Below are 17371 nucleotides of genomic sequence, written 5' to 3'. Positions count from 1 at the left end.
ACAGGGCAGTATTTTTGCACTGAAAATGACTTTATTTTTATATTTAAAACGTATTCTAAGTCGCATTCAGCTTTCTGTTTTATATGAAAACGCCTTTCTAATCACTCCTTGTGTTAATCGAACGGTGATTCGATTAACGGGAGATAATCTGCATACTCAAAGCAAGAGCTGTGACCTAGTATAGCGTGTTTTCACTCTACTCAGGGAAACACCAGGAGAATAAAAAGATTGCTTCACTAGAAGCCAGAGGACTGAAGTGCTAGAACCCTGATCTCATGGATTATGTATACAGCACTTTCATTTAGGCAAGTATGATGCATAATCATAATCAATATTTACTATTCCACTGCTGCTTCGTTGATTTTACTACTCGTCAGATTTTAAAATTCCTTTAAAATCTCATGTCCCCTGACAAGGGGAGGGGCTCACGTAAAATTGCCAAATGTATAGCATCTTACCGTGCAAAGAACTAAAATAATATACATACAAACGAAAAATTCAATTGTAGCATTTTTCAATAACCCCCTTTAATATTTTTGTATAGCCTTAAGATAAATGCTGGCCTGTGGAAAAAGTATCTCCCAGTGTGGACGGATAACAAACGCCGCGTATAATAATATGTCAAATTATGCGGAACATGAAAAGGATTTAGAAACCACCAAGGCATTGTAGAATTTTAAGTTTTTTATTAGTTATTCCAAACAATTCCGTAAATAAAAAGACGAAAAACAGAATCATGTATCAAAAATCTTGAACACTCTAGAACACTAGAGGGAGCTGACACACTGCGTTTGAAGGGGTTTTTTTAAAGTTAAAATGGCGAGATCATTCACACAGGCTCTAGTATTGTTCTTAATTTTAAACCCATGGAGTTCGTTATCCATACTTAGCAGCACAAAATAAATTGTTTAAGCCTTGAATAATCCAACAAAAATCCAACCCCTTCAGTTATCTCTCAACAAATAATTTCATCTTCACACTTTACTAGAAATGCACCTTAACCACACCTTATTTATTTTACTTGTTCTCCAGTCTCCATTCAAGATGACAATGCATACATCATCATTCACCTTTGCAAATCCCCGAAAATTGTCTTGCTCTATAACTGGTACTTACTGTACAGAAGTGTGAAACTTTCATTCCTTAGAAACAATCTAAATTATGTGATAACACGATTTCACACATAACGTTAGTTGCAGGACATAAAACAAAATAAACAGAGCAAAAACATCAGGTACACACATCATAAACTACTGCCACAAGGAAATAAGGTAGAATTTCTGTATGTGGTGAAAAGGTCAAAGGTTTGGGCATTCCATTATTTGTAAATAAATGTCTAGGCCTGGATGCTTGCAGTTCCCAAAGTATGATTCCAACTGCACTGCTGAGGATAGGGCCTATCCCTGCTGATTGAGTTCAATGAGACGGCCAGCAAAGACACTCAGCGTGCCGATGATACAAACGAGCATGAAGACGCAGAGCAAGACGTGATCAATCACCATGGCGACGAACTTCCATTCCTCGGCGGCCTGTTGAAAAAGGGAAGATGAAAAGAGAGAGTGGACAACAAATAAAGCACAGAAGAAACATCCCCAAATTCAAAACTATCCACAGAATCCAAGAATTAATTGTTTTTTGAAGGTAGCATGTAAAGACAGGAGGCACAGTGGCGCAGTGGTCAGCATTACTGCCTCATAGCGCTGGAGCCCTGGGTTCAATTCCGGACCTGGGGCACCATCTGCACCATTTGTACTGTTACGTGTCTTCATCTTGGGTTTCCTCCCACAGACTAAAGACATACTGATGGGTTTTTTGGCTTCTAGGAAACTTGGTCCGTGGTGTGAGTTTGTGTGTGTCTGTGCCTGTGTGTGCCCTGTGATGGACTGATGTCCCATCCAGGGTGTACCCTGCCTCTTGCCCATTGCTTGCTGAGATAGGCCCCAGCTCCCCCGTGACCCTGTATTGTGTAAAGTGGTTAGAAAACGGATATTTAAGAACGTTTCTCATAAAGAATGACAACGAACTTGCTAAACATGCTGCGTATGTCTTATATTTGTGATTGTAGAACCAAAATGGAGCGCAAAGACAGGGAAACTAAAATATCATAGCTGCTTATGTATAACATTATTACATAAGATTACTAAACTTAACCACGCCGTGGAGTGAAGCTGGTGATGCAGACATTTTCATTTTTATCTGAAGATGTTTCTGTGGTATTTCAGTCCAGTGGATATACAACGACAAACGTTTGTTTTTAAAATGGGTCTTAAATTATTGGGCCATGGCTCCCGTTCATTTAAAGTTACCTGTTAACTTCTTGTGACAATTTCTGTATCACCAGTTTCCAGAAATAAAAGCAACAAATAAAACTACTTAAAAATATGATGCGATGTTTAAGAACTGGGCGAGCCGGTGGCATAGTGGTTAGCATTGCTGCCTCACAGTGCTGGGGCCCTAGATTCAATTCTGGATCTGGGGTGCTATCTGTGTGGAGTTTGCATGCTCTGTCCATGTTTGCATGAGTTTCCTCCCACAGCCCAAAGTTATACTGATAGGTGAAGTGGCTTCTGGCCCTGGTTTGAGTGCATGTGTGCTTGTCTGTGTGTGCTCTGCAATGGACTGATGTCCCATCCAGAATGTATCCTGCATTGTGCCCATTGTTTACTGGGATAAGTTCCATTTCTCCTGCGACCCTCTACTGGATATAGCTATTAGAAAATGGAAGATGAAGAATGTTTCTAAAAAAAAAAGACAACATTAATTTGCTTAACATGCTGTCAATGTTGATGTCTTCGTGTACTCTTACGTTGTTGGATTCCTGGTCCGATTTCATGGTTTCTGCGATGTATTTGACTCCTTCAATGGCGGTCCTCACGTCAGGGTTTTTGGTGATGGGGGACTGGAAAGTGATGGATGCTGGAGTAGGTTTGCCAGAAATTTCAGAGATGTCCATGTCGGTGACAAAAATGCGCTTCTCTTGTTTCTCCCTTGAAGGCCGCTTCATCGTCGAGAAGAACATGATGTTGGGAATGGTGTCAATGAAAATCTGCAACGAAACACAGAGTACACCTGTGGCAACTTGTGTGTGTGGTGCAGGCATTGTGTAACTACATGGAAACAAAAGGAGACGTTTTCAGAAGTTTCCTATTTCTGCTCAAGAGGTTAAAGAAAAAACATCACCAATGAATTTGATCAAAAGGAAATAGAAATCACCAAACTAATGTACAATATAAAGTAATATTAAACAGATACAGTCCTTCGGTCAACAACTTTATCATTATAACTTCTCAGATTTAGCAACAAGTCAGCACAATTTAAACTTCAGAAAGTTGAAATCAAGTTAAAACAACTTCAGAAAAGGGCTAGGTGACTACAATACAATTAATGATTGTGATATTTAAAAACAATTTTTGATATACACCTGAGTTGGAATTGTACATTTGATAACTGTTTTCTGGCAAAAGCAGAAACAATAGAGTACATTCACAATGTACGCTCAATTTTGTGACATTGTTAAGCTGTTAATAACACTGTTATTCAGTTTTCAAGAAAACAGAGGGGAGACTACCCCTTTGTTGACAGTAGATGGCAATGCTGCTCCAGAAATCTCTTTTGCACTCTAGCATTAAAGGTGAATCTCCAGTTAAATTAAACTTTCCAATTTCACCTTATCAGTAAACTGAAAGCAGACTGGATTTGTATACCATAGTGTTGAAACTGAGGGAATATTTTCTTTTTGCCTTACACAGAGTGTTTTCACAGCATATCTTTATAAAGGTAAACCCGAGCTGTTCGAAGGGAGAACTCTTTATGTGTTGTTTTAACTCATTACTACAGCTAACTTGTCATTAATGATAATTATGCATAATACTGAAATAAACATGAAGCAGATTTTCTTGAATGCTTACTTCCTGTAATTTGCTAAACAAAATTTCCTTAAAGAACTTTATCAAAAGCCTTCTTAAAATCTAAATACAAATATAATGTATACTCTGTGTTCAAAGAGCTCTGAAAAGTTAAACAAGGCAACTAAGGCCTTTACTCTCTTTCAAAATACAGTAGGTGATCCTCTAGTTTAGCTCTAATAATTGTTTCCCTAACCTCAAATACTGTATAAAAGAAGACTTATTAGTCTATAATTACTTGTTCAATTTTGTCACTCTTTTTATGGATTGGTTAATTTATTCCTACTCCCGTCTTGAACAGCTGTTGAGTTTCATCAGCGACTTGGAAACCCATTTCTCATGGAAACCATCTAGCTTCCTTAAGTACAACTGATAGGATAACATCAGGCCCTGAAGATTTCTTAACGGTGAGTATTTCTAGAACCCGAAACACTTCTGCTTCTTCCATGTTAATACTGTTTAATAAGCATCTTTGTCCTTCCACTGCCCGAAGCGTGATGTGGCCTTTTGTTTTTGTGAACACCTGAGTGAAATACTTATTTACTTCACCAAACATTTCGCTTTCATTGTCTAGAGGTTTCCCATTTTCCCCCTGGACATACTTTATCTGTTACGGTTGCTTTGAAGTTGTAGAGTACCTTGCACAGCATCTAACAGCAGTGTAATACCCAAGATTTCTACCCACAACCTTCTAGTCTGGAGCCTAGAGCCCTAACCACTATGCCATACTGCTCTCGTGCACAGCCATCATACTAATCTCATCTGTATCACCTGAGTTTTAGTGTTCCGCCTGACAACTACTCAGTCATTCACACACTGTATTATTCTGTGCTTCACAACAAATTACAGCACCAAGGACTAAATATGTTCGGTTATATTATTGGATGTTGCAAAGTAGGTGATGGGGCCTAACATTATGTGTACTGCTACACAAAATGTGTTTGGAAATGCAGATAAGAAAGGAACAGATGTAGCTATTCCCTTTCTGACTGAATAAACCCTCAGAAAGAGGCATAAAAGGGCAAAACAAAAGGTGGCCAGCCAAGATCCAGCCAGCTGTACTCACCTTACGCACCCACTGTGGCATGGTGTGAGTACTTGGCGACCGGTGGTGGGTATTAATTACGATCACTGTAATTATGATGGATGTGATGACAAACACCATGGTGAACAGCATATATTTCCCAATTAAAGGCACAGCACTGGAGGTGGAAGGGATGAGCTCCACGATCACCAGCAGAAACACAGTCAGGGACAGCAAGACCGATATGCTCAGGGTCATCTTCTCACCTGTGGACAAGAAGCTCTGTAGCACTCAGCAGACAATACAACAGTGGCCCACAAGAGCCAGTAGGCGCCGTAATGAGCCTCATGCATCAACAAAATGAATACCTTTTCGGGTAATGACCAGCTAGTGCCTAAATACATCCATAATCACACCTAGCTGCTGGGTAGACCGCAGGACTAACAGTCCACCCCTCTCTAGATTGGAAGCCAAAGCAATTTAAAATTGCTGCATGAGAATTCATTTAAAAATAGCTAAAAGGTGAGAGGAGCAAGGCATACATTTAACCAGAGGGCTCTCATGTGTCAGGTAGGATGAAGAGGGACAGCTTGGACAGTTTTCTCTTTAATAGGCTCTCAGATAGCTGCCTTTTGGAGAAGGAATCACTGTGGCTTCAGAAAAGAGTTTGTTTTTCTTTACACTGAATGGTAATAAAAGCACATGGGAATATCAGACAAACAGAATCCACAGCATCAGCTTTAGCGATGATTATTGTTATAAGACATCAAAAGGCAGACATACATGTATTTGACAGACCTCTGTATTGTTGGCATTGAATGCAGTTTCTACAACTGAATTGAAACTCAGGCATTCAATGCTTTCGCAAAGACAAACCCAACCTATTAGACTTAATATGTGGACCGTATAACAAATATTGTTACATAATGGCTATTTCTATGCGTTTTTCGTCAAGGGGCATTATTCTTACAAATGCTGCAACTCACAGACATCATAAGAGGAAAAAAACAGACACATATAACAAAAGGAACTTACTCTGATCAAATAAAAGCATCTCTGTAAAGGTATGCACAGGTCTTGTCACGGTCGGCATCCCTCCCCTAGTGGGCGCTCTAATTGGCTAGCCTTCGGGCTCTATTATTATCTGCTGTGTCTTGTTTTTGTGCTGTTATTTAATTGTTTCTTTCTTTTTGTTCATTTCAGTCTCTTTGTAGTCATCCCAAACAAACACATACCCTCCCATACTAGTCTGGAAGTTGTCAAAGAGGCAGATTATGAGGTGTGATCAGAGTCCCACTGGAGACGAACCTGCCAGGTATTATAAACAGTCCTTTGGCCTTTCCGGAATTCATGAGAATGGAATTTAAAAAGAAGCATAAACTCTCTCTCAAAGTTACACTCCAGTCAGGTTGGCCTTGCTTGTCCTTTAGAAAACACTTTGTGATGCACGGCAGATTTTAATCCTTGGACAAATCCATGTGATCCCAGAGACAAGAATAAATTAAACGTTTCAGTAATGCTATTTATTGGATATTTTCTTCCGCGGTGCGGCGGGGAAGTCCCTGACCCAAGCACTGGATGAAAGCAGAGGCTCATCTGTACTTGACTGTCAAAGTTAATAGCTGATTGGATCGAGTGTATGTTCATTAGGGTAATGGAATTAAATGGTCTTTGAGGTCCTTCCAATACCCTTGCAGTCCCTAGATGAAAAGCAAGCTGGCTGATAGCATCACCTTGTACAAAACAGCAAACTTCCCCCACAAGCTCTCTTTGATCAGCTGCCATGTGTTTCATGCTTCATGCTTTCTGCTCATGCAACCCCAGATAAGCAGAGAAATCCCACAGAGGAGCTGGTCTCTTTTTAGGGGCACCCCCAAGAACAGCACAAGGAAGAGGTAGCCAGACATCTATTGTGCACCTCATAGTAGTAAAACTGGTTCACAACACACATGACAAGAAGGGCAAATGTTCCTCATTAATGAGATCCAAAACAGAATGAGAAAATCAGTACAGAATTTAGAACAGTCTTTCTTCATCAAGAAATGTCCATGCGACTGTCGTGAAAATACCAGAATAGACACCTCCAACCAAAACAGAGCAAAACACGGTATTTCTTGATGGAACAAAATGGGTGAATCTGACATTGTCAATATCTGCAATGACTTTCACTGCCATCAAAGCAGAATGTGCACTGAAAAAACATACGGTGCCTTTCTACAAGAAATCACCCTCTTCCAATGATGTCCCATTTTCTTGAATCCCAAATGATGTACCTGCATTTTTTTTAAATGAATGCTCTTACATCAAATCTCAATGCTCAAACTGAACAGTTCTATGGGCGAAAGGATTAATTGCCAGCAAAAAATACAAAGAAAAATCAAAAGCTAAAATATGTTGATTGGATAAGTATTGAGTCCCAGAGTTGACAGTATCAACACTTGGTGGAAGACCCATTGACAGTAATTACAGATGCACTCTTTGGATATGTATCTACCCACTTTAAGCACCAGGATGGTGTAATTTTCATCCCTTCTTTTTTGCACACTTGCTCAAACTCTGCTAATTTGGTTGTGGATTGTTGATGGGCAGCAATTTTCATTGCTGCCACCGATTTCTACACAATTTCATGTCAGGACTTTGACTGAGCCACTCAGAGACATTCATTTTCTTATTTTTAAGCAACTCCAGTGGCTAAGCTCTGGCCCTGTGCTTTGGGTTATGTTCATGCTGAATGATAAACATTCCTCCAGGTTTTGGGTTTTTAACAGCCTGCAGCAGGTTTTCCTCTAAAATCTGCTTATACTTTACTCTAGCCATTTTCCCCTAAGTACTGACAAATTTCCCAGTCACTGCTGATGAAAAGCATTCCCGTAAAATAATGCAGTCGTTACCATTCTCGACGGTAGAGATTCTGATGGCTGGTTGATACATTGGGTGTGCACCATATGTGATATTCTGCAGTTAGACTAAAAATGTGCTAATTTTCTCTTGTGTGATCACAAAACCTACATAAGGGATTTGAGATGGGTTTCTGTTTCAGTAAAAGCTTCCTTCCTGCCTCTGTGCCATTAAGGCAAGCTTTGTGGAGTGACCAGGAAATTATTGACTTATTGACATTTTCCCCTATCTCAGCCATTGAACTCTGTAACTCTTTCAAAATCACTATCGGCATTTGGAGGGACAGCCTGATCCAGGCAGTATCTGGGTGATACCCCTTCCACTACTCCTCGTTTTCAAAGTGCTCAAAGGAACATCTAGTATTTACGAACCTTTATACCCTATTCCTGATCTGTACCTTTTTACAACTTCATCTCAGAGTTGTTTTCAAAGCTCCTTGGCCTTCATGGCTCTGTATCGTTGTTTTAAATTCATTACCTGACCAAGGAAGTTGACAAAAATAGATAGTTATTCTTAAATCTTGTGAACCACTGTTAGGAAGTTGACAAAAATAGATAGTTATTCTTAAATCTTGTGAACCACTGTTATTGCACAAGGACACAGGCCAGTTGTGTGACGTGTCAAAGTAGTTTTGAAGATCTAAATTAATTTAGGTTTGCCCTAGCACAGGGGGTGAAGATTTACATTTAAGTTTGCGTTTTTTTTCCTTTGCAGTTTTCGCTGACATTTACAGTCCCTCTTTTCACCTACAACGTGTTCAAGCTGAGCAGCCAGGTTTTATTTAAAAATAGTTATTTAAAAAGATGTATGTACGTCATTTGTAATTTAATAAACTGGGATGATATTGGAAGAGGGTAAGAGGGACTGCACGTCCCCCAGTGCATAAAGGCTGCATATTGCAGCTGAGCACTGTCTTGCCAGGTGGTCTGGGACTTAAGGTTCAGAGATAACAAGTCTGCTTGCTGTGCCAGCGAATTGGGGCTTGACTGGCACCCCTTGCGCCTTCCCATCTAGCAGTGCTTGAGTTCTATTTTTAACTCTGCACCCGTCTTTGAACTACAGTCAATAATGAAGTTCATCAGTGCTATTTCAACAAAAGCAAGGGACCCACCGATTTGGACTGCCAAAAAGCACAAGCGCCTCCTTTGTTTGATGCTGAATCATTTGGAAATGATCACTGTCTAAACAGTCACGGACTTATCGATCCATTTTTAACACTTCGAGGGGGCTACCACTAAAATGCGTTAAAAAACACCAGCGCTTTGAGATTCTTTTACCCCATGAGCTTCGCGAGAGCTGTATTAAGCGCATCTCAAGTAATCTGGCTTTGCTTGCTTGTTTTGGAAAGTACGTACCCGAATCTGTGGGCAGGTAGAAGACCAGGCCTGTGAGGAAGGAAAAGAGCAGACAGGGGATGATGACGTTGACGATGAAGTACAGAGGCAGACGCAGCATGAGGAAATGGTAGGTGATGTCCAGATAGGGGGTGTCGGGACAGCAGGCATAATAGACCCAGTGTTTCCAGCCACGGTAATCCTTCATCACCCACTCCCCGCTCTCCATGAAGCTGCTCAGGTCCGGGCGATCGCTTTCCTGGAAAGAAGCCAATCAGAATTTGTTAAGGGCTCCCCTGAGCTTCAGGGTTGGGGGCACTGAATGAAAAATTAAATGGGGAAACATTGTCTCTAAACCGATCCCTGCGTTCTGAACTCCAAAGATTGCAAGTAACTGGCCAGCCAGGTTTGCCTGACATTGATCAGACTCGAAGATGTACCCTTCTAAATTTCTAAATGCAATAAACAAAACAGTTTACTGTATGTAGGAAGCAGCAGAATAAAGTGTAAACAGAAAAGACATCTCAAGACCAAAAAATAGATGTTGGCGACATTTTAAAGACCAAACCATACTTTAATTATCTGACTCTACCGTCTGTGTCCCCGTGAGACGTATGTTCTTTGTCTCTATGATACCTATGTGAACATTTACAGAGGAAACAATTCCTGATTCCCATTGCTTAATAAGTGTATCATTACCGGATTGATAATCACTGATGTGCCATCATATGTCCAGGTCCCCAGCTTCATGCTGCAATTTTGCAGGTCAAAGGGGAAGTATGTGACTATGATTTCACAGTAACTCTTGAATATGGCTGGAGGAGTCCACGTGATCATGCCTGTGTGTTCCAGCAGCACTTTGGTTTCGTGAACAATAGCGAAATCGCCATCAGCACTGCAAAGACAGCAATTAAAACCATGACTGGTGTACACGTTGATGAATATTTACAGCATGGCAAGCAGTGAGATTGCCCAGGGCCTAAAAGAGCCAGCCATCCAGTTTTTTTTCTGGAGATACAGGCTGTCAGGGAGAGATAGCATTGAGCTTGGCACAGCTAGCAGTCTTCAGAGAACCTGTGTTATCAAGGTTCACAAGTGTCAGAGAATACTTTTCAACCTGCTGCCTTTACACTAAAACTTTCGATTCCATTAAAAATTCCACTAGTCTGAAATTCCATTGATATTAGCAGTTCACAAAAATGTGACTTTTTATGGCCTCAACAGAAGATGAAAGAAACCTATGCTCCTTGAAAATACCTTGTCCCACCTCTCACTATTTACATATGACCTCAGCACTACAATGGATACACAAAGCATTTCTGAAAGTTCATAAATTCCCTGCGCTAACTTAGGGAGTTAAAAAAAGTTTGGAGAAATGGGTTTCATAGTAAAAAAAAATTTTTTTCATACCAGCATGGACATGTCCTATTTTCTTTGTTACAAATAGTGCAAAAATAAATATCAGCTTAGGCATTAACTGATAAGAGTTTAAAGGAAAGGTTTACTGAAGTCCTTCAATGGGAACTGCGTGATCGCATAACCGCGTCATTTACACGGTCGATAGAGTATTTTATCATTGTTTGAAGCAAATGCGAAAAATGTTCTCTGGCCCAACCTAAACAAAATGAGCTGAGAAACACAAATATTGTGGAGGATCTGATTCTTTTTTTTCCCCAACCATCACCATCCTTTAGAGTCTTCTTTCTTTTCACTTAATTGCTCCTTTATTTTCTCGTTGATTCTTACTTGTTGTAGAGAACAAGGTCGGGTCGCCAGATGTCAGCCGATGGAATTCTGATCTTTTTGATTCCACCATACGAGTCTGGTTCCCATTTTAAGTTGACATCTTTCCATTGCTGAAGAAGAGTAAGCAGTAAAAGATAGCAGAAACAGGAAGAATAGAAAACACCATGGAAACAACATTATGCTGACCTTAAACGTATAAGGGTTTCATTCTCATGCGGTGTCAACCAAAATAAAATTCGAGCATGAAAACAACAATAAATTTGTCACATAACAGCAAAGAAAATGTGCTGAATTTTTATCCAACATGTTTTTGAAGAACATTCTTAGCAAATAAAAATAATATAGCCTACAGTTTAAATAAAACATTAGTAATGGGATTCTATATCTGAAACAAGGCTATCCACAAATTTATGAGTATTATATATAAGAAATATTCTAAATACAATTTATTAAACTAAACTATTTTTCAGTGATACCTCTTGTATGTTTATGAAACAGTCATTCATTCTATCGTGCAGTGAACAAGATGTTCTAATAATTTTAGGTACCAGTTGCCCATATATATGTCTACATTATTAACTGCATCTTTTTTTTTCCCTGGTTCAGCCCACCTAATTAAATTAGGAAAACACAATTCTTAATCGACAGTTTAGGCTCTGAATAAGTGAGGTAAGACAGAGCATACCTCCTCATCTGCTAAGAGGCTTGCACTTGTCTGATCGCCCCCATCATATTTTCATTGTTATCCCAAGGAGATGACAGGAGCGCTAGGTCAGAGCTGCAGCTCCGACTGATAAAACTACAAACTCACAGGTGCACAGCACTCCAGTTGGGCTGCTGTTGTGCAGGAAGCTGAGGACACTTGGTCCATCTCTAACCCATCAGGTCCTATGGGTCTGTGAAGTGCTGCCACTTGGAGAATCTGAGCAAGGTTTGCTTAATTGAATGAATCAGACTGAAGTGGCAATGCCTAGACTGTGGGTCTGAGGCTGGGCTCTGACCTGATCGAGCCACTCTGTGGATTATGCCACATCAGAGCCCCATGTTGCCAACTACTCCACTGTCATTTCTTCACATTAAAGTTTTATAAACAGCAAGATCCACAGTACTCTGATCTGTCCACCAGTCTAGAGTACTGTACCGATGGGACAGGGTTCTTCTCCTGAGCCACTTAACAATCCTCTCTGAAATCAGGACAGTGAACAGCTCTGCTGCAGGAGGTGAGCTGGTCTTGTGCTGTGGTGGATTTATCTTCTATCTTGCTACTGGCGCTGTACGTGCTCCGAGCCTGCGAGCGACCGGGATCAAATTCCAGCAGGAACCGAGAGAGCTGCACTCATTATACTTACAGATTTTTGGAGCCCTTAAGAGAACTATGGTTTTTATCTGTCATGTAGGTTCCTTATCTAAGTACAGAACGGGAAAAGCAAAAGTGACAGCAGCTGGCATAACGTAGTCATTTTTGACCAGTTATGACTTTTGGGGAAATTCCAGTGGAAAAAGCTACAGTATTGTCTCTGGCCTAACCTGTCCTTGCCAGCTCTTCTTGAGGCTGTTCACAAAAACCTTTTGGGTTACTCTGTGATTCTTATTTATGAACCAATCAGTGCACACCTCAGACCTTCGGTGTCGTTCACCTATTACATTGTTTCTATTGTTCGTGTCTGATACCAAACATTACAGAACTGTAGATGATTTACCTGTTTCAGACGCACATTTGTCGTCACTATCTGATTGACTTCATCCTGTCAACAGAAGGATTTTGGAAGAGTTAAAAGAGATGTCTGCCGTAACAGCATTGTCCAATCTTTGGAAACTGCTGGAGATTACATACCACACTGATGAGCTGGATGAGCTGAAGGCCCACAGTGACCACTACAGGATCCTTGTAGTTCTCGACCGGTCGCACCACTTTATTATAGCCCTTGAAAAGGTCTTTGACTAGACGTGTTTCATGTTCTGAGCCCAGGGTAGACCCTACAAAAGACAGGGCAAAGCATCCTTTTAAAATACTGTATTAAATGAGTGGATTAATCTTTCACCTGCGATCATAATGGCTGCTGTGCTCTTTTACTTTTTTGCCTTCCAACATTACATTGTCTTCAACTGTTTCGAAAAGTTTTAAAAAACAGCCCATAATTCACAAAATAGCGGTGCAAACGAAGAGATTTTAAAAGCTGATTTCAGCTATTTTAACGACGTCACTTTTATCGTTCAAAACAGTATGTCATATGCCTATTTGTAATTTTTCGCACACGATGGTTTGCGCTGAGTTGAGCACGGCATGACCAATACGAACTATAAATTCTCTGAATGGTGACAGACAAGATTGCATTTTTACCAAAAACAGCCATTTGTATTTTTTCCGTCTTAAAGGCTCATCCGCTTGATCTGGGGGGAATAACCTCTAACCTGTACTAATCCAGGAATGTCCCGTTTTTATTTCCTAAATTTAAAAACATACCTACTACCTTACGAGATTTGCTTGGATATGTAAAACCAACAGAGCGCGCAGCTGAGACAGGCTAGACGTGCACGTGTTTAGCACATTTTTCGCGTCGCGTTTCAAGTTTGCCGTGATCAGATAACCGATGGCGAAGAGGTACTTTTTGTAACTGATTTTACACTTGGGCTGTTCTGTGTCAGTGTTTTAGTTATACACATGCCTTTGGACATAATAATGTAACGAATACGCCCCTGCGCATAACAGAGATCCTGGCCGCCTGGGCTGAGGAAGGTCTTCTTTAGCTCAGCTGGCAAGACCCCTGCTGGGCGACGCTGGAGACCTGAGTTTGCGCCTGTGTAGTGGAGGGACGAACTGGGGTGGGAGTGGCGAGGGCACAAGCCTGAGAACCCAAATCCGTTACAATAACATACAACATAATATTATTAACTTGTAATGTAAAAATGTATACAACCAGCAGTTTTCAGTTTCAGGCATAGTTGTGGCCCTTGTTAGGCCCCGTACTATGACACCACCAACGCTGAGCACATTAATAATAAACATAAGAGCAGAAAAGGCCAAGCTAATCTGAAATCTTTACCGCTGCTTTGTTTGCGGCATATATAACGCTCCAAACCCCCATGTACTGTATGTAAATATCTGAATTACCTTTTTGCGATTCTCGGGTAACTTGGTGAAAATGCGTTTTCAGCAAAACAAAGAGACGAAGCTCTAACACCTGGAACTCCATGAACCGATTGGGTGAAAGGGCCAATTCCAAAATGTAGAAGAATCGGAAAAAATCTTAGTTTGTGCGCATCAATTTTGACGGGCTTGCTTAACCCGATGGTCTCTGAGTTCAAGAAACTGCCTTATCACAGCTGACAAGATCGGTTTAGGCGAATTGGTTCAAAGACTGTTAATTTTGGTGTTAATCACTGGTTAATAACACTGTTCTGCACAAAGGGTTAAACTTTAAAGAAAAAAAAAGGTCCGGTTGTTGTTCGTGGTTTCAGAATTGGAAATTCAGTCCTTTCTAGAACACGAAAAAGAAAACCGAAATGGCACTGGAAAGCTGCACCCGAAAACCCCATCATTGCTGTTTATCTGAATTTGCAACTCAGAGCTCCACTGAAGTGTAACTGGGAAAAGCTAAACAAATAATGGGACAGGGACATCGAAGTTAACGTCTCTAAAACAGTGATTTCGCGCTGTAAATTGTTAGACCTTAGTCACCGGTTTTCTGAGAGAAAATGCATGTCCACTGACTGGCGTAATCAATTAATTGATTCACTCGCAATGCTTATTTTGCGAAGAAAACCGCTTTCATAGAAGCGTTACATGGGATTTTATCACTCTGCAACTCACAAATGGCAACCCAGTGAAGCTCAGCGGCTGTGAGCCTGGTCAGTACCTGGATGGGAGACCTCCTGGGAAAAACTAAAGGTTGCTGCTGGAAGAGGTGTTAGTGGGACAGCAGGGGGCGCTCACCCTGCAGGACCTGTGGGTCTTAATGCCCCAGTATAGTGATGGGGACACTATACTGTAAACAAGCGCAGTTCTTCGGATGAGACGTAAAACGTAAAACGCCCTGTGGTCATTAAAAATCCCAGGGCGTTTCTCGAAAAGAGTAGGGATGTAACCCCGGCGTCCTGGCCAAATTTCCCATTGGCCCTTGCCAATCATGGACTCCTAATAATCCCCATCTATGAATTGGCTTCATTACTCTGCTCTCCTCCCCACTGAGAGCTGATGTGTGGTAAGCATTCTGGCGCACTATGGCTGCCGTCGCGTCATCCAGGTGGATGCTGCACATTGGTGGTGGTGGAGAGGAGTCCCCATTACCTGTAAAGCGCTTTGAGTGGAGTATCCAGAAAGCGCTCTATAAGTGTAAGCAATTATTATTATTATTCTGTCCTCGGCATTGATCAAGAGAAAACCGCTGCTACGCAGTTAGGACAGTGACGTCACTGTTGGTCTTGCAATGCTGGAACTGCATGCTGGCGATTTTGAGTTTGAGCGCTTGCATACAATGGGAAATATTGCTGGACAGTAAGAGGATAACATAACGTACCCATAATTATAGCGATTATAGATAAATTGCAGTGCAAGGAGTGCGGTGCTCGTGGTGATTTCTTCCACAAACTAATATGTGCAGTATATCTGCTTCAACTTGCGGCAGCAACTCTCTGTCATCTGTAATGACGCAGAAGGGACTGACTTCATTTAAGTCTACTGTCACAAGGATAAACCAAACCCAGACGAAGAAGTGAAAAGATGGGGGAAGAATCTTCATTGGAAACCCTGACACCGATGGAAAATAAAAACAGAATTACGAGGTCTCGAGGAAAGCCATCTTTTGAATATTAGTAAAGTGTTGGTTTTTCTTTTGCAGTGTTTTCTCTGTGGCATTTCCGTCTGATTATTTTTTCTTTTCAAGGTCTAGATTTTTCTTTGGATATTGCTGTTGTCCTAATGGTTCCTTGTACGTCTTGTATATTGAATTTAAGTCATTTAAAGTATATGTGCGTAACGCTGAATCACACGCAGATGTGTGGGGGGTTGTGAGCTGCTGACGACGCATACATGTTGCCCCCCTCAGTGAGGGGAAAAAAACAACATTTCGTGACCTGTGGTTTTAGGGACAGTTCCGTTTTACTGTTCTGTAGCCGCAAGGTGCTATTCGTGCAATAATTTAAATATAATTGCAATAAGGAAAAGGTACAGGGAGGTGTAAGTGTTTGTCCTGTTCCACCGTCTTCCCAAGATTATAATCCAGTGTTTGGAAAGACGAATCAAGTGCATTTAAAACCGAGGATGAGTAGGAGGTACTAATGTACCCACTTTTACTCCAGTTTACCGTTTGTAACTTTTCCTTGCGTTTTCCTTCCACACGATTTTGATCAAAATAATAGCACGTGTTCTTATTACATTGGCCGGAGTCAAACTCGGGCCTCTTATGCTTGACAGGCGGAATGATGGCTGAGCCCAGCCAGCAATGTCAGGTATTGTAAAGCTATTTCCGCCGCACAGTGGACCGACGCCAAGGGTGTACAGTTGCGCTCTGTGGGTGACCTTGAAGCGGAAGTTTTACAGATTGCAGTTGCACAGTTTGCGAATTTTTCACAAGATAGGGCAAACTGTCAAGATACAATTATGAAAGGAACTGCATTTTGACATTATCACTGGATATGAATTCAATTGAGAAACCCCCCCCCACACACACACTAGCTTTCCTCACTCCAGTGTGTGGAACTGGAATTAGAAATTGTGCTTGGGTCCACATGCGCCTGTCAATCAGAATCCCAAGTGTATCCTCTTCGACATAGACATTAAAATCCTTTTGTTTGTAACGATCTTAGCATAGTTTTCTGTGCTGTCTTTATTTGTGCTTCAGAGGTTGTGTACTGTAGTAAGTACACACGTGTAAAAAAGTCAGTTAAATTCAGAATCAAAGAACGGTTTAGTGGTTTCAGGAATATTACAAGAACAACAGTCGTTTAATATGTTTCATATGCTGTAAATTAAATTTTAAAATACACGTTTATCACCTCGTGCAGGTCACTAGAATTAATTAACTAAAACATTATGTAATTTGTCTTTTAAGAAATAACGCTATCGCATGCAGTATAACCCAGTGGCAACATTTGGTTCAGTTTGAAAGCCAGCCCAGAAGGTGGAGATTTTAACTTACCCGTTAAAATGACAAAAAGCGGCACCAGTTTGGAAAAAGACCTTAAATGACTCATATTGACAGCTCAAGTTGAATCAGTCGTTATGGGAATATTATCAGATCATGGTTGATCACACAAACAAGGGAGAAAAACTATCCTGACTGCTCACTGCTTGCTTCTTCAACTTAGTAGGACTGGAGCTGAGCTATTGTTGTGTCCCATCTGTGTCAGGGGCCGACAGCTGATAGCTGTCAGTGGGAGATACAGTATTTCCCGACATCCGGTATCAAGTTAAAATGTCTTCATGTCTGCATCCAAGCTAATTAGCGGGGATTGTCTCGTTTCCT

General features: G+C 40.9%; 1 protein-coding gene across 1 annotated transcript; it reads right to left on the bottom strand.

The window, feature by feature from the left end:
• Window positions 1-669: 669 nt before the first annotated feature.
• On the bottom strand, window positions 670-17264 carry chrna1 (cholinergic receptor nicotinic alpha 1 subunit). The gene is made up of 9 exons (XM_088931166.1): window positions 17045-17264; window positions 12742-12884; window positions 12608-12652; window positions 10908-11017; window positions 9861-10056; window positions 9183-9420; window positions 4972-5195; window positions 2807-3046; window positions 670-1529 (listed from the first exon to the last, which is right to left on the bottom strand). Exons 1-9 carry the CDS (start codon window positions 17097-17099, stop codon window positions 1398-1400), a joined length of 1383 nt encoding a protein of 460 aa, XP_088787292.1. The 5' UTR covers window positions 17100-17264; the 3' UTR covers window positions 670-1397.
• Between the last annotated feature and the right edge of the window lie 107 nt (window positions 17265-17371).

The sequence above is a fragment of the Atractosteus spatula genome, chromosome 13 (genome assembly GCF_055471065.1).
Source record: "Atractosteus spatula isolate fAtrSpa1 chromosome 13, fAtrSpa1.hap1, whole genome shotgun sequence".
NCBI lineage: Eukaryota > Metazoa > Chordata > Actinopteri > Semionotiformes > Lepisosteidae > Atractosteus > Atractosteus spatula.
This window is presented reverse-complemented; position numbering and strand designations above follow the sequence as displayed.